Source organism: Meles meles, chromosome 9 (genome assembly GCF_922984935.1).
Source record: "Meles meles chromosome 9, mMelMel3.1 paternal haplotype, whole genome shotgun sequence".
Lineage (NCBI taxonomy): Eukaryota > Metazoa > Chordata > Mammalia > Carnivora > Mustelidae > Meles > Meles meles.
This window is the reverse complement of record NC_060074.1, coordinates 38915963-38939924: the sequence shown is the minus strand read 5'-3', so window position 1 is coordinate 38939924 and position 23962 is coordinate 38915963. Positions and strand designations below refer to the sequence as shown.

Below are 23962 nucleotides of genomic sequence, written 5' to 3'. Positions count from 1 at the left end.
TAAAAGATAAAAATTTTAGAGAAAGCACCACAAAAGGCAAGTGACGATCTTATTTCAGAGTTCCTGTGATTTAATTTGGAATACTGATCATATGCTATTGAAAAATCTATTGAACTGCTTTTAGAAAAGTTACTGATGTAGCTAACAGGAAGGAATAATAATGTATTTTCTAATTAAACCTAACCACACACCAATCCGTGAAAGTCATTCTCATGCAGTTGGAAATGCCAAGCTAGAAAGTTATCATAAATATACTGTTATTATAGCCTATGTGTTTCCTGTTGGGAACTAAACACTTTTTACTGTCAACTAATATTTAATAAGCATCTATTATATACCAGGTGTTTTCCCTTACATTATCTCTTGAAAGTAAAAGCCACAATTTTACATCGAAATTTGTTATATTTATTTTTATTTATTATTTTAGAGAGCATGCACACAAGTCGGTGGGGGGACAGAGAGAATCTTAAGCAGGCTCCATGCAGAGCACAGAGCCCCACTCAGAGCTGGATCTCAGGACTCTGAAATCATGACCTGAGCCAAAACCAAGTGTCCAACACTTAACCAACTGAGCCAACCAGCACCCCTGTGTCGACTTTTTAAAAACTTTCTAGTATTCACGAAATTACACTGGAAACATAAATAGCCTCGAATCTTTTTCTGGTTCTGTGAGAGTCTGTGTTTGATGGGAGTCTCCCTTTTCAGTGATTTCCACATTGGTAACTAACTCCTTGAATCCAATTCCAAGATGTGTTGATCTTGGCTGGCATTCAGTTAATGTTATTTTGGATAATACGAACAACGTTAATAACAGTGGTAGTGCTAATGATGGAAAATAAGGACGAAGTATTATTTCTCAAGATATGTGTGGAGTATGTGTGTTTATCAAAGGGAATTAATAGTAATCTAGTTTTAAAATTACATAAGGGCACCATTACGTGTGGGAGGGAATTGCCGGTAGATCATCTGGCCTGCAACATTTAGGAACTGACTCCTTCAACCCTACATTGACCTTGTTAAAACTAGGATATCATCATTAAGAAGTAGGAAGGTTTACTTCAGTGTAGGCAATGTGTTAGTTTTATGTTGGATGTGATTCAACCTTCTCAATAAGTCAGTGAAGGAAAACTGCATCTAGAATACCTAAACATCCAGGCTTTTGCCCTTTTTTTTTTTTAAGATTTTATTCATTTATTTGAGAGAGAGTAGAGTACAAGAGAGAAGAGTACAAGTCGGGGGAGGGGCAGAGGGAGAGGGAGGAGCAGACTCCAGGACTCTGGGATCACCATCCAAGCCAATGGCAGACGCCTAACCAACTGAGCCACCCAGGCATCGAATTTTTACTTTTTTAAAAATAAATCTTTAAGGGGCACCTGGCTGGCTCAGTCCATGGAGCATGCGACTCTTGTTCTTGGGGTTATGAGGTCGAGCCCCACATTGGGTGTAGAGATTACTTAAATCTTTTAAAAAAATCTTTAAGGGGTAGAACAAGATACTTACAGATTCAATCTAGGAACTCTGTGTCCACCACAAAAAAGAAGACTCAGTGAAAAGCCAGGATAGGAAATGTCCCATTATTTTCCAAATCACCCAGTGAGGTTGTCTCATACGTTATTTTGTACTTCACAAGCTCTACCAAAATAAGCAGTGGGAACCAGTCCTGAAAGTCTTGGAAATGATTTTGGAATATGACCCCCAAAATAAGAACACCTAACTCGTAGCAACGGTGAGATGTGATGGTCCGCCTTGATTTAATTGGGAGGTAACTATATATTCAAATTTCTGTTTGAGAGTCCATACATCCCAGACAGTGTCATTTCAGCTTGTAGACTAACCTCTCTACAGGAAAGGCACCTGCTCGATAAATATCTTGGGTCTTAGAAATCATAACACAGCAAGGCTCATAGTTATATAAATAAAAGGTCTTTTATCTTATCATGATCCTAAATTGCTATTTGTTATCTTAAGCTGCCTGATACAGGATTGCTGCAGATCTGTTGGGTGTTTTCCAAGCCAGAAGCCTGCAAGAACAGCTTTCCTTGGGGCGCCTGGGTGGCTCAGTGGGTTGGGCCGCTGCCTTCGGCTCGGGTCGTGGTCTCGGGGTCCTGGGATCGAGTCCCGCATCGGGCTCTCTGCTCAGTGGGGAGCCTGCTTCCCTCTCTCTCTCTCTGCCTGCCTCTCTGTCTACTTAAAAAAAAAAAAAAAAAGAACAGCTCTCCTTTATTTACCGCTTAACCATATGCCACGTGCACGTTATGCCCATGATCTCCTTTGATCCCACAGCCCCACCAGCACCAGCCCATTGTCTCTATCTCACAGAAGAACACACAATGTCCACAGACTTTAAGGAACTTACTGGAGGTTGAACAGCCAATAAGCATGAGAGAGTCTCCAAAGCTGGTCCACTGGACTCAGAATTGTGTCTACTGCACCCTACTGCCTGTCACTCCATCAGATGAGAACTGAGAATATGTGTGAAGTGAATAAGTAGAAATTGTTCTCATTTTCCAATCATTGTGAGCCCATTTGGGTTTTCTCTTTTAAATAAAAAAAAAAAAAAATCCGTGAATTAAGTTGCAGAGTTGAAAGCCCTCCCTCTCTCTTGGGCAAGTGGCTTGCATGTAAGAAACTTGATAATTTCATTCTTGTTTCATTCTTTGCTAGCACGGACTTTGACAGTTTCCTACTGAAGGTCCCAATTTTTAACAAAATGTAATCACCTCTGTCGTCTCTACAGCAGCCTCGGTGACAGCCATGGGACGCATTCTTGGCGGAACCTATGTTAGGGGCATCTACGGGCTGCAAGAGGTCACTGTCTTGCTAAACAGAGTTAGAGAGGTGTTTGCCAATCCTCGCTGCACATCAGATCCACGTGGGGAACTTTAAAAACCCCGCCTCTCACGCTGCACCTCGACCATCAAATCAAAATCTCTTGGGATGGGATCTGAGCATCAGGATTATTTTTTTTTTTTTTTTGAGATCCTAAGTGACTCCAGTGCTCAGCCTAGGCAGAGAGTCATTGAGGTAGAGGCTCTGAACTCCTTACTGCAGGGAAGGGTGAGCCCTGGTGCCCAGGAGTTCAATGAACTACGTACTTTCATCCATGACTGTATGTCAAGTTCACCGGGACAGGCAAGAAATTAGAATTTCCTCATGGTGTTCCCTGCAGCTCTATTGTGTGGGAAATGGGCCAAAATTAGATTCCTTCTGCAGAGGAGGGAGTCTGTGTCTCATCCCAGAACACTGAATTCCTCTCACAAAAGTGGGAATCATAGCCAGACGACTGTCCCTGCACCTCCCTTGCCCCTTGTCCTTAGACTGCGTGGGGAGTTCGTTGCATTTTGGCAAAATGCTAATTTGATCTTAGAGATTCCAGCTGAGCATCCATAATGATGTGAAAATGGAGCAGAATCAGAACGCTTGGGTCCGGCTTCCTTATTTTGACTGATCTGTGTTTTGCAGCCGTGGAGGGATCACAGCATTTCCAGGACGACTTTGCTGGTTGGGGCTGACTTTGCCTGTCTGCAAGTCCTAAATGACCAAGGCTCCACCCTGTGAGAGATGATGAACTGAAAAGCCAGAAAGTATCATCATCTTACCTTATCATCAGTAAAGCAATTCATCCTTTCTTTTTGATATACAACATTTCTCCAGACGGGAGTATCTGCTCGCATTTGGGGGGAATTCTACCTCCGTCCTTTTTCCCCACATGCTTTCTTAATGCAGTGTTTCAGAAGTGTGCAGTAACACAGAAAAACTTGCTTCTGGACCCTTTCTGTAACATGGAAAACATGATCATGTTCCTGAACTGGGATCTGGCGACCTGTCATCGCCTAAACGGCCGATTAACAGCCAACCGATGAGTCGTGCCTTTTTCTCTTTTTTATCCACTCATCAGAGATTCCAGTAGTGAAGCAACTGTGGGTTTAGGAAAATAAAAATCTTTATGGGGTGCCTGGGTGGCTCAGGTGGCTAAGCATCTGACTTTTGATTTTGGGCTCAGGTCATTATGTCAGGGTTGTGGGATTGAACCCCATCTGGGGCTCCACACTCATCTGCTTGAGAGTCTCTCCCTCTGCCCCTCCCCCCACCCAGGCACATGCTCTCACGTTCTCTCCCTCTCTCTCAAATAAAAATCATTAAAAAAAAATATTTATGGGGGAACCCGGGTGGCTCAGTTGGTTAAGTGGCTGCCTTTGGCTCAGGTCATGATCTCAGGGTCCTGGGATCAAGCCCCGCATCCAGCTCCCTGCTCAGCAGGGAAACCTGCTTCTCCCTTTCCCTCTGCCTGCCACTCTGCCTACTTGTGCTCTCACTCTCTGTCAAATAAATAAAATCTTAAAAAAATATAAGAAATTAAGAAGTATTTGAAGAAATCAAAGACACATCTTCAACTTACGGTTTCTGAATCTCGGTTGCCCCCAATAATTCCCTCAGATGTTTATATCAATATGTTTAGTTTATATATTATTTATACAGTGTGCTCATTTTATAATATCTAACAGTATATTTATTTAAAATATATTTACTATACTGTCTATTTTAAGAGGTTCACCTGCTAAGTTATTTTCTGTAATGCACCAGGGTTAATTAAATTAATAAATTACCTTCATAATTTTTAAGATCAGTCCTGCTCAAGAAAAAAAAATTCATTAGCAAACTGTGTATCCAATTATGTACATGCATATAGGTAGAACTTTAAAGGAAAATTTTATTTCAGTTGGAACTAAAAGGGGAAGCTCCTTAGAGTTTAACAAACTTTTGGCCTGAAATAGTCCCACCAGAATATAGGATTTCATAACTATGAAAAGTAATAATGATCAAAAATAGATGATTTTTTGGAGAAAGACAACTATCATATGATCTCCCTGATATGAGGACGTGGAGATGCAACATGGGAGGTTAGGGGGGTAGGAGAAGAATAAATGAAACAAGATGGGATTGGGAGGGAGACAAACCATAAGTGACTCTTAATCTCACAAAACAAACTGAGGGTTGCTGGGGGGAGGGGGGATTGGGAGAGGGGGAGTGAGGTTATGGACATTGGGGAGGGTATGTGCTATGGTGAGTGCTGTGAAGTGTGTAAACCTGGCGATTCACAGACCTGTACCCCTGGGGATTAAAATACATTATATGTTTATAAAAAATAAAAAAATGTTTAAAAAAATGATTTTTAAAATGTACCCTCTTACTGAATACGGACTACAGCCTCCCATTTTATTGCTAAAATACAGATTGCTTTTTGCACAGGGAATCATGGATCCAAACGCAAGCATTAAGCTTCTGTGACATCAGAAGTTAGCACAGGATCGCCAGGGTGGCTCAGTCCGTTCAGCATCTGGCTCCTGATCTCAGCTCAGGTCTTGATCTCAGGGTGGGGAATACAAGTCCCGCACTGGGCTCCATGCTGGGCATAGAGCCTACTAATAAAAATGAATGAATGAATGAATGAATGAATGAATGACTATCAGGAAGAAAACAAAGAGGTTGACAAAAACCAGAGTGTCATAAGAAAGTAAGCAGCCAGGACATAATGTCATACAATACTATATTGCTGTGAGCCCGGCACTGTCTGTGGACTAAAGTGTATTTCTGAGTCTCCACACAGTGTCATAAAAATCCATAGCCTGACTGCTCAGCCTAGGCAGAGAGTCATTGAAGTAGAGGCTCTGAACTCCTTACCACAGGGAAGGGGACTGAGAGTCAGCAGGGGCTGAAGTACAGTACGAAGCAATGAGAATTTCTTTGCAACACGGTTTGCATCCAGGTGTCCTCATGAGAATAAGCTATCAGTTCTTTGCTGGAAGCATGGGAGTCCTGAGAACCCCCTTGCTGTACTCCCCCTAGGTCTGGAGTCAAAAACTCAAATAACAAGTAATGTAAGTGAGGGCAGGAGGCCAAGTACGGGACCAAAGGGAGGGGTAGTGACTACAGCAAACTAGGAGTGTGGGCATAGGGAATCGGAAAGCCATGGCGCTGCTCCAGCCCATCTTGGCTATGTGGGAAACTGCGGGATTCAGTGTTGCCATTGGATTTCTTGGGAATGCTCTTAATTTTTAAATGCTGGCAACTGATTGAAAAGATCTTTTAAAGATTTTATTTACTTATTTCAGAAAGAGAGAGTGAGAGCGGGAGTGGTGGGGAGTGGCAGGGAGAGGGAGAAGCAGGTTCCCCGCTGAGCAGGGAACCCAACACAGGGCTCGATCCCAAGACCCCAGGATCAAGACCTGAGCTGATGGCAGTCGCCCAACCAACCGAGCCACCAGGTGCCCCAAAACATCTTTTAAATAAACAAAATACATCCACAGGCTGAATAAGCCCATAGACCGCTAGTTTTCAGACCTACCTGTGCTGTAGACAAGAGAACAAACTAACTCATTTGTCTATTTCAGGTCTGCCTTCTTGAAAACCTAGAACCTTGTGCTGTCCAGCAAAATTACTGAAACCCATCTTTGCATGCTAAAAGTTATTTGCATATGGTGCAATGGGGGGTTGGGTTCGTTTTATTTAATAGCCCTAGTAATGTTTTACTCTTTGTCTTCATGTGAGGATTTGAGAGGAAAGCATGAAAATAAAACACCATCAGTTAACTCCCTTTCTAATGTCCCACGACAGGACCTTTCATCGGCTTGTTTATTAACACCTGTGGGTGTCGCCGGACCGCAATAATCGGAGGGCTGGTGAACTCGCTGGGCTGGGTACTGAGCGCCTACGCCGCAAACGTGCATTATCTCTTTATTACCTTTGGAGTGACAGCTGGTAAGGATATTGATTTTTTTAGCCTTAATTTTAAATATATTTGCTAGGCATTTTGACAATGAATAATTGTGGAGGAAAGAAAGCCATTAAAATAGTTAGTCTTTTTTTTTTTAAGATATTATTTATTTGGGAGAGTGTGCAAGAGAGCACAAGGGTGCGGGAGGGTAGAGAGGGACAGGGAGGAGCAGACTCCCTGCTGAGCAGGAACCTGGGATCATGACCTGAGCTGAAGGCAGACACTTAACCCACTGAGCCACCCAGGCATCCCATATTTTGTCCTTCTTTTCTTCCACCCCACCATATACTCCAGGAAATACTTTTTAATATAAGATACTAAATATGCCTTACATGTGGAAAAACAACATAACAAGTGTACTTGGCCTTCCTATTAGAATTTAATTAAATTTTTCATGATTGGTTCCAAGTGCTTGTCTTCTCTCTTATGAGGAATAGGAAAAGGAAAGTAATAATACATAGATGAATGGACTGAATATTAAGAAAGCTAATAACACTCTCTCATTTAATAACTACAGAATGGAGCATAAATCATAGAATAATTATTTTCTCCTTCAGCCCTATTCAAATTAATGAAATAGCAGCAAAATTCACATATATGTAGACTCTTAAAAAGCAAATCTAAGTCACTGGTTACGAGGCAGCATGGTTTAAAATCCATTCTGCAAAATACATTTCCAGCTATAATTTCCTTTATCAACAGGATTCACATAAATAAGAAGCAGTTTCTTACTTGTACAATTGGATTGCCGTGAACCAGATCCAGCCTGACTTTCTTTTTGAGTACAGAACTACCGTCCTAATAATGACACATGGGCAGAAGTGTTGGTATAAGAGGTAAAAGTTAGAATTTGGAAACCTTGCTTCCCCGCCACCCACTTATTATCTGCTGACTTTGGGCAAATTACTTAACCTACTCATACCTCAGTTTCTCTATCTGCAAAATGGGATCATTAAGAGTACTTGGTTTACAGGGTTGTTGAAATGATTAGAAGATCATCTGTATAAAACACTTAGCATGATGATTGTCACAAAATAGAGTCCTCAGTAAGTGTTAGCTAATATGTAATTGTCATATAGAATGTAACATTCTTATAATGAGCTTAAGGGCATGCTTTATGATAACAGGAGACGTGAACACAAACACCTGCTCACCAAAAAGCTGGCAAGTTGGTCCTCCGTAATTTACACCGATCCACATCTATACATAAAGCTCTTCTTTGTCCCTTGAAGCATAGGTTAAAAACCGTTGATCTGAAGAACTTGGTAATTGTTCTTCAAGAGTAATTTAAGATGTTTCCCGTGAGTATTTTAGAAACTTTCCCCCAAGCACTCCAATGCATAGAGTCCTCACAGGGGTTTTCATACTAAAGGTGAGGAAATGAACATTCTTGCTGAGCCTAAGGAGCCACACACTGGGGTCCCTGCACAGACCCCAGTGAACGGGATATGGTGGTGGTTGATTATACAGACTGACTTGATCCCACAAACTGGGACTTGAGATTAAACCTCATCATTTAGACATTCCTAAGATTAGCCTCTTTGTTTACATGAACTTTATTTCTTGCAGTTGTTTATTGACCTGCAATTAATATTGTTTCCATATTCTTTTTTTAATTTTTTAAATTTTTTAAGTTAAATTTTTTTTTAAGATTTTATTTATTTATTTGACAGAGAGAGATCACAAGTAGACAGAGAGGCAGGCAGAGAGAGAGAGAGGGAAGCAGACTCCCCGCCGAGCAGAGAGCCCGATGCGGGACTCGATCCCAGGATCCCGAGACCACGACCCGAGCCGAAGGCAGCGGCCCAACCCACCGAGCCAAAGAATATTGTTTCCATATTATTTTTTATTCTTTTTTCTTAAGATTTTATTTACTTATTTGTCAGAGAGAAAGAGAGCTCAAGCGGGGGGAGCGGCAGGCAGAGGCAGAGGGAGAAGGAGGCTCCCTGCTGAGCAGGGAGCCTAATGTGGGTCTTGATCCCAGAACCCTGGGATCATGACCTGAGCAGAAGGCAGATGCTTAACCGACTGAGCCACCTAGGCGTCCCATTTTATTGTTTCCATATTCATTCACTTATATATTTAACAAATATTTCTGGACCCAAGAACATAGGAGAAAAATCAGAGGGCTGGTGAAAGGAAAGTGTGTCTTGACAAGGACAGTCTATTGCTTCCCACATTTTATACACGAAAAACCCAACGAAAGTTCAGAAAATAAATGTATCCACCTCCCACACAAGCATATATCTAACTATATGTAACTGGAAAATCCAGCTAAATCAGTTAGCTTATACAGACAAAATCCTGGGCTGTCATTAGGGAGGCATGTGGAAACTGATTGGCAATCTAGCCCCTATTTAACCGAAAAGAAAGATGGGAAGATCTTAAAAAAGCAAGTGCTTAAGAGATATATTTCACTATACAATTTACATTTAGGGGAAAAAAAAAAAACTTTATTGCTATCCTTCTTCCTTCCAAAAAGCATTTGAGGCAGATTTGTTTGTATCTGTCTCTCTCTCTCTCTTTTTTTTTTTTTTTTTTAACACCTAGACAATTGAAACTGTATAGGAGTATCCTTCTATTAAGCAGAAAAAGAATGTCTGTTTGAGCAACCTTAGTTAGCCAAGGAAGTCTGTACTGAATTTCTTCAGCCTTAGCAGAGGTCCATTTTCTTTTTTTTTTTTTTTTTTTTTTTTAGATTTTATTTATTTATTTGACAGAGAGAGAGAGCACAAGCAGGCAGAGAGGCAGGAGGCAGGCAGAGAGAGAGGAGGAAGCAGTCTCCCTGTGGAGCAGAGAGCCCCATGTGGGGCTCGATCCCAGGACCCCGAGATCATGACCCGAGCCACTGAGCCACCCAGGCGCCCCTAGAGGTCCATTTTCTTAAGCCTGTCTCCTGAAAACATCTTTTCCCCCATCCACACTGACCCAAGATCACAGGATTTTTTTTTCTTCCCATCTGGACCTCTTTCCTCCACTTGGCTGGGAGGGCTGTGGTGAAGAATTATTCTAGGACCCTGCCCAGGGCTGGACATTAACACGCCTTGACTGACCACTTGGCTAAAACCCATATTCCCAAGGCCTGTCCTATAAGCTCATGGAATAATTGTGCCCATAACAGACAGCAAAACCACATGAGGAAAGGGATTCTGTCAAGGGCATGGATAGTGTAACAGGGAAATAAATATTTGTACCACTGGCCATGGATTTCTTTTTTCCTCACACATGGGAGCGTCCATTATTCACACTAAGTTAGAATGAGTGCAGCTTTTAGGCTTGGGTACCTCAATTCTCTTCCTATTAATCATTTTATCCCGCTGTTGTTTAGAAATCCATAACCACATTAAATTTAGGATGTTGGTTACTGTCAGTAACAAAGCCAGATTTTTAAAAAATTAAACTTATTTTGTGCTCTCACCAAAATCCAGATGACAAATTTCACAGACGAATGACCCAGTTTCGTCAACAAATTTCAAGAAAGAAGAGATAAATTTCAAGAAAAAAAAAACAAATTTAAAGAGCATTAAGGTTCATATCAACAGGGGTGACTGGGTGGTTATTTGGATCCTGATTAAAGAGAAAGGTTTTTTGAAAATATAATTATTTATGAGACAATTTGAAATGTGAACACCTTCTAGATATTTCATGATATCAAGGAATTGTTCATTTTATCAGTTAAGATATAATCATGCTGGTTAAAGAATTCTTCTATTAGAGACTTATACTAAAATATTTGCACTTGAAATGAATTACATGAGATTTACTTTACAATTGGAGGAAAGAGTATGTTTATGGGCTATTAAATACTTTTCTCTGCCTCTTTAGATATTAGGAAATGAGAAATTCTGGGGTTTTTTTTTTTGTGAACATAAACATCATAAAAATTAATCCAGAGTTTAGTTCAAAATTACCGATGGCTGTTTTCTTCATGCTTATTTCTCTCATAATGCAAGTAATTATTATTACCCTCACTGAGGCTTGCAAAGGGGCTTGGGGACCTGACCCCACCTCTGCTGGGAATCACTTAGAAGCTTAATTGTTCTTAAAACAAGGGTATCCACCCTGACGACCTCTGACAGTTGCTGTAAATATCACTGCTCTCAAATAAATAAAGGAGGCAGGTTGCTTCTGGAGGTTTCTTTTAGAAATTCAGGCTGAAGCAAAATTCTTCTTCAAAATCCTACGGGCCAGGGGTGGGGAGAGGGGTATGAGCGGTTCAGTGGGAGAGGCAGTGAGCAGTGGAAAAGGAACAGGCTGGGCAGTGGGGTCTGAATTCCTCCCAGGATTCTCCAGTTTCCTGCAGCAGGGTCTTGGGAAAGTAACCTAACTCTTCATGAGGTTCAAAAGAAGGGCATAGGGATGCCTGGCTGACTCAGTCTGAAGAGCATGCAACTCTTGATCTGTGGTTTGTGAGTTCAAGCCCCACGCTGGGTGTAGAGATTACTTAAATAAATAAAACTTAAAAAAAAAAGTAGAACCACAGCTAACTTCTGGGTTACTGTGAAAACCCAATTACATAAAGCCTATGAAGTAAGTAGTCCAACATTGGTCCTCAATTAATGGTAATGACTTCTATAATTGTATATACGATGGTTCTTGTCTTTTTTTAAAAATCAAGTATTTCTGAAACTATTCAATGATAATGAACTAAGGAGGCTTCGGCTCTGGGAAACAAGATTGGTCAAAGTCTCTTTTGTACTCTCATGCTGCCGTTCCATTGTCAGGAAGTCTTAAGTATTAGGACCATATGGCCGCATGATCATTGAAGTGGGTCTTATGGTTTACCTCTGTCTGTACCTAGAAGTTGAGAATGCAACCTACAACCTCTTGGCCAGCATTTTATATTATTTTATTTCATTTCATTTTTTTAAATAGGTTTCATTTTTTTAGAGCAGTTTTAGGTTCACAGCAAAATTGAGCAAGAAGTACACAGTTTTGTTATGTCCCCTGCCCCCAACGCACACCATCTCCCCCACCAGCCTTTTAGTTTTGTCAACGGATATTACAAACTGTTCCAATTTTCTAAGAAGGATACAAGTGAAAATCAGAGCTGCAAATTAGCATTAGGTGGTACTGACATCCAGTCACTGGGTATATTTATAGGTACCTTACTTTTATTCTTCCTATTAATTTGTGAACAAATGAACCCATTCCTGAGGCTTCTGCAAATTGCCCGGAATTCCTCTCCATCCGCTGGTACAAAAATACTTTCCTGGGCACTTAAGGCAATTAGCACGGACAGCAGGGCCCCAACATCCGTTCATTCTTCCATTTATCTACCTTCTCATCCGTTCGTTCATTCTGATATTCTGATGTGAGGATGCTGGCTTATTTTATTATTGGAGGAGCCCATGCTCTCCCATGCTCTCCTGGAGGGAGATGATGGGCTGGAAGCTTCCGTGACCCTAACTGTGCTTACCCACAAGGTTGCTTTTTTACCAACGTTATTTCTCTGTGTAATTGAAAAAAAAAAAAAAAAAAAAAGAAAAGAAATAGCATAGGGACGGATATAATGAATGGCAGATGACCTCTACAGGCTGCAAATGCCGGATATGGCCATTTAATGTTATGCCGTCTGCTTTTTCTTCCCATCCAACCCGCGCAGGCTTTGGAAGCGGGATGGCCTACCTGCCGGCGGTGGTCATGGTGGGGAGGTACTTCCAGAAGAGACGCGCCCTCGCCCAGGGCCTCAGCACCACCGGGACGGGGTTCGGCACCTTCCTCATGACGGTTTTGCTCAAGTACCTGTGCGCGGAGTACGGATGGCGGAATGCCATGTTCATCCAAGGCGCAGTGTCCTTAAACCTGTGTGTCTGCGGGGCGCTCATGAGGCCCCTCTCTCCGGGGAAAGACCCGAACAACCCCGGAGGGAAAGATCCGCGGGTGGTGCTGACTCACTCCCCTGGATCTAGGTCCAGTGGGCCGCTGGGCGGAGCGGGAGAGAAGGGTGGCGGGCCCGGGAACGAGGAGACCGGCGGTGACCCCCAGGCCGGGGCGAGCAAGGAGAAGGCGGGGCACAGACAGACCACCTGCGCCTTCGGGGTTCTGAAGACGGCCAGCCAGCTGACCGTGAGAGTCCGGAAGGGCTTCCGGGACTGGTACTCCGGCTACTTTGGGACGGCCTCGCTCTTTACCAATCGAATGTTCGTCGCCTTTATTTTCTGGGCTCTGTTTGCCTACAGCAGCTTCGTCATCCCTTTCATCCACCTCCCGGAAATCGTCAATTTGTATAATTTATCGGAGCAAAATGATGTTTTCCCTCTGACTTCAATTATAGCAATAGTGCATATCTTTGCAAAAGTGATCCTGGGCGTTGTGGCCGACTTACCTTGCATCAGCGTTTGGAATGTCTTCCTGATGGCCAACTTCACCCTTGTGCTCAGTATTTTTATTCTGCCCCTGATGCACACGTACGCTGGCCTGGCGGTCATCTGCGCGCTGATAGGCTTTTCCAGCGGTTATTTCTCCCTCATGCCCGTAGTGACTGAAGACTTGGTGGGGATTGAGCACCTGGCGAACGCTTACGGCATCATCATCTGTGCCAATGGCATCTCCGCGCTGCTGGGACCACCTTTCGCAGGTAAACGACGCAAGGTTTTAAGAGCTTAGAGTACATGTGGAGAGTGAGGTTGCGTTCTCATTCATATTTTGAAGTCCAAGATAAATAAGAAAGAAGTTCCCATTTGTGTATATGCTCCTTTTTGTTCCCACTCCAGTCCCCCAGCTTCTCATTTGTAAATGTTAGCAAGGTAATGGTCATTCTTTCAAGCAGAATGTGCAGGAACGTTGGGTCTCTATCTGCAGGGGAAGTTGGCCAGGCTGGTCAAGTGGGCAGTGGAATAGTGCAGAACCCCTGCCCCAGCCGGGAGGAGGCAGCTTCTACCCAACTCCAGCTGATTTCTGTCACTAAGAAATATGGAAAATTATTACCAAATCCTCTATTGTTAGAGGTCCCCCCCTCCAAGAAAAACTAGGAACTCGGGCTCTTCCGTAACCATTTCCAGATTTTTACAATTTAATTTAATTTAATTTAATTTATTTTTAATTGAATATAGTTGACATACATTACATTAGTTTCAGGTGTACAACATAGGGGTTCAACAATCATGTGCATAATGAATTGCTCACCGTGCAAATCTGGAACCATAACAGTTCCAGATCTGTAAAACACCGTGCGTGGGTCCACACAACACATCTATGAGCTAGATCTAGCCCCATAGGAGTTTCTTACCTCTGCTATCATCATTGTCACAAACTTAGCAGCTTAAAACAATACATATTTATAATCTTACAGTTCTAGGGGTCAGGAAGCTAAGTTAGATCACAATGGGCTGAAATCAAGGTGTCCACAGAACTGTTCTTTCTGGAAGCTCTATGAAGGATTTCTTTGTTTCTTTCTCTCTCTCTCTCTCTCTCTTTTTTTTTTTTTTTTTTTGCCTTTTCAGCTTCTTGAGACTGCCTGCATCTGGGGTTCCTAGCCCCTTCCAGCCTCTTCTAAGCTGGTGATGCAGCAGTGGCCACAGACCTCTCTCTGATTTTGATTCTCCGCCTCCTTCTTTCATTGATAAAGAGTTTATGGAGGCTGCTGGAGGTTTTGTGCCGTGTTGTAAGCTGACTTGGCAGAGCCTGACATGTTCCGATGCCCACACTCCCTGCCAATCTCGCCCCTCCTGGCCCTTCATTTTCATATCCTCTGCAGGAATACCTCTTCCAGGGAACCCCATGGGTGCAGGACAAATACTTCCCCGCCCCTTCTTTCCAGTCTCTCAAGGGATCATAGAGTCATCTCCCATCCTAAGACCCCACTGGCAGAAGGCTTGTTTCAACACATTTACTTTGAAGTGCCCCGCAGAATTTGATGTTCAAGACATCACGGTTTTTTGTCTATACAGGTGACAACTTGGCAGCTGGTTGACTAAAGGCTTAAGAACCAAGGTGCATTTTAGGAAACCCTTCTACGCCTTATAGTTCAGAAGTGACTTTCAGTACGAGTGACCAAATTACCACATTACATTCTTGCTAGAAATTCAAAATGGGCTAGGAATTATTACTTGCAGGGTTTGCTACAGGGAAAATTATTGTTCACATTACCTTTTTCTTTTCTAATGGGTTCAGAAATGAATGTGTTTTCCATTTTTCAAAGTGGCTTCTACTGGCATTAAGAAATCTGGCACCATTTACCAGCGTGTTAGACAATCACATAGTTCCATTTAGGCGAAGAATATACAATCAGATAGTGAAACAGACATTGCAGCTGTGTCATTTAACAACATGAACTTCTTGATCTAATTCATTTATAATACTGTTGGGCATTCAGTTCCTTTCCTGGAAAGATGTAATAATAGTGCCTACTTTTCTAGATGTTTCCAGTGTAAAATATAGCAAAACGTGGCCCCCGGATTTGACTAAGAATCTGCATATACCTCCTCTCTTTGCCTAAAATGTAAGAGCCTAGCAACAATTTGCAGTGTTTTCCATCAAAGGCTGGGAAGACCTATTTAATAAATAAGTAAAACAACCATCATTCCTCGTTTGACAGACTCAAAGGAGAAGTGAATGCAATGTAATAGGGAACCAGATTTTTCTTGGAAGCTGTTGATTTGAATTGATGGTTGGATCAGGGATGCCAAGGATGCCAGGCTCTGAACCAAGGAACCGAGATCAGATCTGTAGGGAGAAGTGGTGAAGGATGAATGAGGTGGGCAGCTTGTCAGAAACATCGTTTCTCCGAAGAGTTATATCCATGCGTGCTGAGGATCAAAGCACGAAGTGAAGTCCTGTCTCTCCCGACCCGCTTTGCCTCTGACACAGGAATGGATTCAAACTGGCAGAAATGTTAAAATGGGCACCAAAGAAAAAGGGCAGGATCCAGAGTCTTTTAAAAATAAATCTGAGGGGCGCCTGGGTGGCTCAGTGGGTTAAAGCCTCTGCCTTCGGCTCAGGTCATGATCCCAGGGTCCTGGAATCGAGCCCCGCATCGGGCTCTCTGCTCTGCAGGGAGCCTGCTTCCCTTCCTCTCTCTGTCTGCTTCTCTGCCTACTTGTGATCTCTGTCTGTCAAATAAATAAATAAAATCTTTAAAAATAAAGAAAGAAAGAAAGAAATCTGAAAGGTAGACTACAGAAATCTATGGGGTTAATTTAACATAAAATTTAGGATTACTCCCCCCCCCCAATCCTACTATGAAATTGTTTGGTCAAGTTGGGGGCATTTTTTGAAAAAAGGATACATGAGTTACTGAGACAACCTTTTTCAAACATTTATACATTTAGAGGAAAGAAAATATTTTAAAATATAATGAACTCAGTTAACAACTGTAACAAAGTATAATATACTTAGTGTGTTCTAAAGTCTGCAAAGACAAGAGGGGAGATGGAGTGGAGGGAAGGGCATGCTAGATTGTGCTAAGAGTGATGGTGTTTTTACATAAGGGTATGTACAGACAAGGAGCCAAGAGAAAACGTATTTGAAACTCTTGTGGCTTGTGCTCAAGGTTAAGCTTGGGGCTGCAGGGGAAAGAGGTAGGGGCCACTTCACAGACCCCCGGAACTTATATTCAACCACTTCAAACAAAAGAAGTCGATAAACACTCTGAACAAAGTACAAATTAATTTTCCAATCAGTTAAGACTTTGTCCTATTTCTGAGATCCGTGTTCAGCTGCAAGGATAGTTCTGCTCATTCCAGCTGTTAGTGTTCATGATTTATAGTGATCGTTTATTCTGTCACTTGATCATAAGAAAAGCACAGATTCCGGGCACCTGGGTGGCTTAGCCAGGGTTCTGGGATCAAGCTAAGCAGGAAGCCTGCTTCTCCCTCTCCCTCTGGTCCTCCACCCCCACTCCTGTGGTCTCTCACTCTCACTCTGCTCTCTCTCTCTCAAATAAATAAAATCTTTAAAAAATAACACAGTTTTAACTGTTGCAGTGACAAGATCGGCTTTCATAGGGGATGAGTGGAATATGAGACCCTCATTTGTATTTACTGATTGTTTTTAATGGTAGCTTCTAGATAATCCTGTCCCACGCTCTGCTTGTAGACACAGACCTTGCTGCATTAACTGCCCGAGGACCACTGCGTCTTGGTAATTCACAGCGGAGCGCGGTGGTCACATGGTGCCTCTGAGCCAAGTTAGGTGTGTTCCTGTTCAGATGTCAGTGTCGCAGCGCCTTTCGGATTCAGTTCTGAAGCCAGGGTCTTTGTTTTTTGGATTAGATGGTTCATCTCCCTTCTTCTTCTTGTCTCAGATCGGAGATTGGGAAAAACTGATAGAGCCTTTTACTAAAGTTACATCTCAGGAGTCCAGTGTTTTCTTCGTTTGTGTGTATCAAACAACATGCTCAGAAAAGTTGGTTAACATTTAAAGGAGATCTGGAGTCTACAGATTTGAGTGGTTACAATATATAAATGTTTCAGGCTGTCCAGTGTTTTTCTTTATGACTACTTTGACTCATCCTGGCGCATTAATTATGCAGGAGACACAATAAACAAAGATGACACACAATTGCCAGGAAGTCAGACAAAAAAGCAGTGACTTTCCTGTAGCGATTTGCAGCTGGGAGAAGGTTGAGTTGCATTTATGCCTTCGTTTGCCAGTTGGATATTTTTTAAAAGATGTTATTTGAAAAGTGGTCATGGAATACAACGTTTGGTCCTTAAATCCTTCCTATTTTCCTTATATCTTTGCTAATGAATGTACTTGTTGATATGAACAAAAGTGAATGTTCAAAATTTACTTTTTTACCGTAAATGAAATTCCTGTGCATAGCTTAATCCTCTCAGTTCACATGGTTTGGCTGCGTGGGGGCCCTGACATGTGACTGATTCTTTGGTTTAATCACTGAAACCTAATCACATTTCATAGTTTCTGAGGCTTTTCTTTCACATTTTAACATCTCTGAAATTGGAATGCATTTTACAAAGTCCCAGGAAAACATGGAGTCATATTTTCATTGACAAGGATATCTCTTTCTTATTGCTACAGAAGATAATGATGCATCATGCAATTCATGATATCTTAGAATCCATGAAATATAATAGTTTTTTTCCAGAGTGCCTAGTAAGATTATTATATGAAAGTTTTAGATTATAGTATTAAAAACTGATCATTTAGTCAGCATTGAAGGCTCTATCCTTGACAATGTAAAGTTCTTTGTATATAGAAATATTAAAGTTTCATAGCTGTAAATGTGAATTTTGTAAAACATGGAAAATTTTATTCTTTCTAGAACTGATGTTTACTCTCAAATATTCCACAGGGAATGTAAGTTCAAATGTCTTCCACTCAGCTTCTTTTGATATACCCTAGAAACTTCTTCAGATGAGTTTTGGAGGTTTGAGAAAAGATCTGTGAAAAAAGAAAATCATTAGGTTCACTTTTCCCTGCTGGCTTTGTCCCAGCCTGAGAGACTCTGAAGTCTGCCAACCAGATCCTGCCAAGTGTCGGCCAGCTCCTGTTTCCCTGCCTTAAGCACTTTGTAAGGTACCCTAGCATCTTGGGAGATAAATGCCAGCTAACCTCAGGCACTGCGAAACTCTGGCTTATATAGCCTGGGCTTAAAAAATGGCAAACTGATACATTTGGGGAATGACATGCCATAGAAATAAATTCCCATAGAAATATTTACAGTTGCAAAAAAAAAAAAAGAAAAAAAGAAATATTTACAGTCGCAATAATTGTGTTCTTGACTCTTACCAACTAGGTTACACTGAATATATTCCTTTTTGTTTTTCAGGCTGGATCTATGACATCACAGAAAAATATGATTTTTCCTTCTATATTTGCGGCCTACTTTACATGGTAGGGATACTCTTTTTACTCGTTCAACCGTGTATTCAAATGATAGAACAATCCAGAAAAAAATACATGGATGGTGCACATGTGTAGCGTCATGTTCTGTTTCCTGTAAGATTTCTTTGGGGGACCCATGCCTACCTCACATGGTTGCTGTGAGGAGCCCATGACATCTTTGGGAAATGCTTTGTCTGGTAGCCGGCACTGTCATTTGTAAATGCCATGGACTTCATTTGAAAGCAGCACTGCCTTTCCGTTTGGGGAGAAACAATGTCGGAAGGGATGAAAGACGACATACATTTTAAAGATGACAATGTCCTTCAAGACAATTTGTTAAATAATTGGTATAAAAGCCCTTACAAAATCTATTCTGTCTCGTCATCCACTGGGACTAAGGTTTCTAGAAACAGCTTCTGAAGCAAAGACAAGGAATAAAGTCTTGTCAACTCATCTACTCTTCGTACAGTGAAAATAAATTCTCTAAATGCTTCTGGAAAGCTTATCGGTAAATGGGTTTCAAGCACAAGAATCTGATTAGCCTTCAGAACTTATTACAGGGAGCTGTTGATCTACTACGGAAAAGCAAAGGCAGGCTCTAATTTCACAGATAATACATTTAGTACAATGAAAGAAACAGTTTATATTTTTATGAAAGAATTCTGCAGCTAGGGAGTATAGTTTTTCAACCCTCCTCTAAGAAAAGCATCTGTCTTCAATCCTAGTTTAGTACTAATTAGTTATAAACTGAATCTTAATTCAAAACCTAGATAAATAGTAATAATTTCCTTAGCAAAAAGTTATATTTTTCACGCAAACATTGAATCAAGGGCTAGGATTCAAGCACTTTCATTTGTATCATTAACCTCTTCATTTATGAGCATGATCGGGGTTTATACAAATTTTTTCTGAGTTTCTCCTGCGTAGTAAAACAGAGACGAAACTGCTGGTTGTATATTGGCAGTTAAATTATCTGTGAAGTGTGTTACTGATCCAAAATATGAGACTATCAAGTCGTGAGGGTCAGAAATGGAATGCCCTTGGTCTAGACCTCTGTGCACCTGACATTGGAGTAGGTGGTAACTGACAGCACTTCTCCAGGGCCTCTTGTCATATAGACCAGACGTTTGCCTGAGCTCGACACGGTTTTGAAAATTGGTCTCTTGACTCATTTCATACACAACATAACTGTAATCCGTGACATCAGATGATGTTCTTCCTTTATCTGAGATCTCTATTTTTCTAAGCCAAACCGTTTTCAGCCTGTAAAATGTTCTTCCCCAGAATCATTTGGAAATTTCTGGCTGCCTTACTTGTTTACACACATTTTAGAACTATTTCAATTTCTACTAACAATTTGCTCATCGCATACACACAGATCCTTTCATATCATTGCCAACGTCTTGGGTCAAATTTATCTAAAGTGAGCACAGACCATTCTCAATTAACCTTGGTAATTAGAGACAAAAATAGTCCTAACAATTGGAATCACAGAGTGTTACCCCAAACTTTGTTTTAGCCAGCAGTTTCAGACAACCTCCACCAAACACTTTAGAGCTGTTGACGAGGAATTACAGGGACAAGCTTCCTTTTTCTTCCATCTCCATTATTTCCTGCTCTCATGTCTAGTGGGAAGGGTTTGTATAATCAAAGGGGCCACCAAAATCCCAATAATAATAATAAAAGGCAGCTAATGGAAAGGAGAAACAAAAGCATGATTAGTATACACGCTCAATATTACCTCTAATGACTCAAGAACCGCCTGTAAATTGTTATAGGTAATAAATTGCATGTCATCCTCTGTTTGGTTCAACACAATGACCTATTTGTTATCATTACAGCTTTGGCTACTGTTTAAGAATCCAGCTGTCTATTTTGATAAAGGTACTCTTAAATCCTGTGACAATGCTGTCTCTCTATATATATTTACTGTAAACTCAGATAATGAGACCGAGAAAACATGTGTGTTTTAAAACTGACTACATGACTTCCATGACTTTCATTTTCAGACAACACCAAATGAAGTATTTTCAATGGTGCTCTAGTCAATGCATTCTGATGTTCACGCTGCTGTCTGTGCATCTTAAACAGGAATTTTTTTTTCTAGTTCCCTGGCTTTCGTTATCCCGAAGTTAGATCTGCAATTTATACAGGTGTTCGTTGACTTTGCATTGATGGAATAGTGATTTCTACCGAATCAGAAGTTCCTATTTTACAAAAACAGTAAAACCTGCTTGCAGTACTCATGTTGACAACAGAATAAAAGAGAATGCTCTGAAGAATTACAGCAAATATATGCATACTTCCTGTTTAAACTACGTTATTCTTTACAGTTCTTTGATGATATTATTAAGAGTTAATTGTATATTTATCCCGTGTGTTTTATCGTGTTCCCCTCGCATATCTAAATCATTTTTATTTACATACGATGAAATAAATTTTGTCCTCTTTAAAGATGGTCAGTGTGTTTTTGTGTAAAATCTCTATTTTCTTGGCTTTAAGTGGGGAAAGTCCTAAGAAATAACTGATGTTTATCTGTGTGGTTCTTTTCGCTGGACCAGTTTTTCTCTAAATGTGGTCATAGAACCACCTGGAGAGGATCCCATAGGGTGGTTGTTAGAAGTGCAAAGTTCAGCAATTAAATTTGAAATGTACACACCTTTTAATCCAGCAATTGCATTTCTAAAATTTTTCCCTACATATGAACAGAGACAAATGAACAAAGATTCTTACATTTGTTGTTTGTTATAAAAAAAAAAAACTGGAAACAATTTAAATGTCCATCAATGGGGAACTATAAAATAAAATATGGTACTTATGCAACTATTTTTTTTTTTTAAAGACCCATCTAGGGCACCTGGGTGGCTTAGTCAGTTAAGCATCTGCAGTTGGTGCAGGTCATGATCTCAGGGTCCTGAGGTCGAGTCCCATGTCTGGCTCCCTGCTCAGCAGGGAGACTGCTTCTCCCTCTGCCCTGTCCCCCAGCTTGTGTGCTCTCTGTCTCTCTCAACCAAAATAAATAAAATCATTTTAAAAAGAATAGTGGCATTATTTTACATTTTTGTGAATTTCTTTAATATCTGGCTTCATAGAAGAGAGCTGGATTCTCATCTTCACTTCTGCATTCAATCTGCTGTGATATGTGGTTTTGATTGACATGCAAGAAAAAAAGTTCAGCCTTATACCAATATGTAGTTGGAAAGGGGAGGAGTATTTTAATAGTCTTCTCAGAGAATTGTAGGTTTTTTTATTTTATACCATGCCAAAACTCAACACACTTGTATTTCTTAAAGGTTTGTTGCAATGTGGAATCTGACATAGTATCAATGAACTCTTTGAACAGTCTTCACTTAGAGGCCATTGATCTGCCTTGCACTTTGGATGGATCTTTCGCCCAATTATGATGTGGTAACAGCACTTTAGTCATTAGGAAAATATTGGTCTACTGAGTCTTATGGATCTTCCAGATGTTTTTATGTTTCATACAATGTGGTTAAAAATCATGCGATCTTTGTGTGATTCCATTTCTACGAAACATCCAGAATAGACAAATGTATAAAAACAAAGCATATTGGTGGTTGCCAGAGGCTGGGAGGAGGGGGGAATGGAGAGTGACTGCTAGTGGCCATTGCCAAGGGGGTATCCTTTTGGTCTGATGAAAATGTCCTGGAACTAGATACTTGTGCATAATTTTGTGAATCTATAAAAACCACCGAATTATATGCTCTAAAAGGGTGAACTTCATGGTATGTAAATGCTATCTCAATTGGCAAGTGGACAAGCTCATGGAGGTTGATATAAATTACCCAAAATTCTGATTTCCTTTGGAAAGCTTAAATATTATTGTTGGCAACAAATACTGCAGTTATTTTCCTTGAAGTGACAGCCTCATTTTCAATAATGTGTCTGCCAAATATAAACACGGCTTTTCATGCAAAAGGCACGAGCAAGCTTCATTGGTTATGGAAGTGCTTTGCCCCTGGACTTTGATTTGTAGAGACTATGCTTTGTGCCTACTTCCCATTTTGTCACGCAGAATATTAAAAAGATGTGGACTCACGAAGAAAGACTTAATAAAGAAAAGGTGATCATTTTTAAGATTTCATCAAAGATAAGTGAGTCTGGCTATTATTTGACTGCAAGCGCATGGCCGTGAAAAATACAATGGCTTCCCGGACGTTTTGGTGTTCCTTCTTTGACCTGTGCTAAGGTGCTTTGATGCCCCCACCATGGCTTCTGCACCATCAGTGCAAGCATCCACACAGGTGCTCCGGGATCAGCCATGAGAGTGAATAAAATAGTTCAATATTGTGAATGTTTCAGGGCCACTTCAGTTTGTCCCCAAGCATTTACATAAAAGATCAGTGCAGGGGTGTGGGGCAGCAGAGGGGCAAGGGAGGGTGCCTGGGTGGCCCAGCTGGTTAAGCATCTGCCTTCGCTCAGGTCATGATCTTTGGGTCTTGGGACTGAGCCCCGAATCAGGCTCCCTGCTCAGTGGAGAGCCTGCTTCTCCCTCTCCCTCCCCCTGCCTGTGCACTCTCTCTCTTTCTCTCTCTCTCTCTCAAATGAATAAAAAAATATTTTTTAAAAAAAGAAGAATTTCTCAGATTAGCTGGTGCTGATATCAGATGAGCACAAGCAAGATGGCGAGTCTAGTCACTTCTATTGACTTGTCCGTGTATGAGACAAAAGTACAATACTGCAGAGAAGACACTAACTCAGCCTTCATGTTTGCAGCTAAATCTTTAATATGACAAGCTACTGTATCATTAGAAAGTGGTGCTGCTGTGATTCCTTTTGCTGACTCTCCATCCAGCAGGCATTCAGCAGCGTCAGCCGAACGGGCGCCTATGTCTGTCTCCTGCCAGTTGGGTGCAGTCACTTCCTTGAGCTGTACTTCAATGGCTTTTGCATTTCTCGCTTGAAAGGCTGTAATGATCAATTTGGGGCTTTTAATGAACTCATCACATCTACATTTAAAATACTCAGTTCCCTTTTCTTTAAACTCTACATTATTATTCTCAAAATGGTGCCACAACTTAAGAGGCACCAGAAAGGTGGGATTTTAACATCATAAAGCTGAGGAAGAGATAAATCTTGGGAAAGATTTTCTTTCATGTTCCTGCCTTTTTTTTTTTTTTTTTTAGCAGATTTCAGTTTCCCCTTTTTCAGCATCTTTAGGTTTAGACAGTGCAGCTGTGGGCTAGGAAAGCAAGCTCTCTAATGAGCTTTTTTAAAGCAAATGGTCCATCCTTAATATAATAAAAACATAAGTAAATTTTTAAGTTTTAGAATAAAAGACTATTAAATTCTAAAATTGTGATTTTTATATTAAGTTTAAAACGCATAAGCCATCTAGAAGGATATTTTTAAGTTATATTGTAAAATAAGCTAAGA

General features: G+C 41.0%; 1 protein-coding gene across 1 annotated transcript in view; it reads left to right on the top strand.

Annotated features, from left to right (window-relative positions):
- SLC16A14 (solute carrier family 16 member 14) overlaps window positions 1-20998 on the top strand; it is a 28926-nt gene extending 7928 nt beyond the window's left edge. Inside the window, exons 3-5 of the mRNA XM_046019793.1 lie at window positions 6616-6759; window positions 12381-13355; window positions 18510-20998. Of these exons, the coding sequence (XP_045875749.1) occupies window positions 6616-6759; window positions 12381-13355; window positions 18510-18661 (1271 nt within the window). The 3' untranslated portion in view covers window positions 18662-20998. The remainder of the gene's footprint in view (window positions 1-6615; window positions 6760-12380; window positions 13356-18509) is intronic.
- The last annotated feature ends 2964 nt before the right edge of the window (window positions 20999-23962 follow it).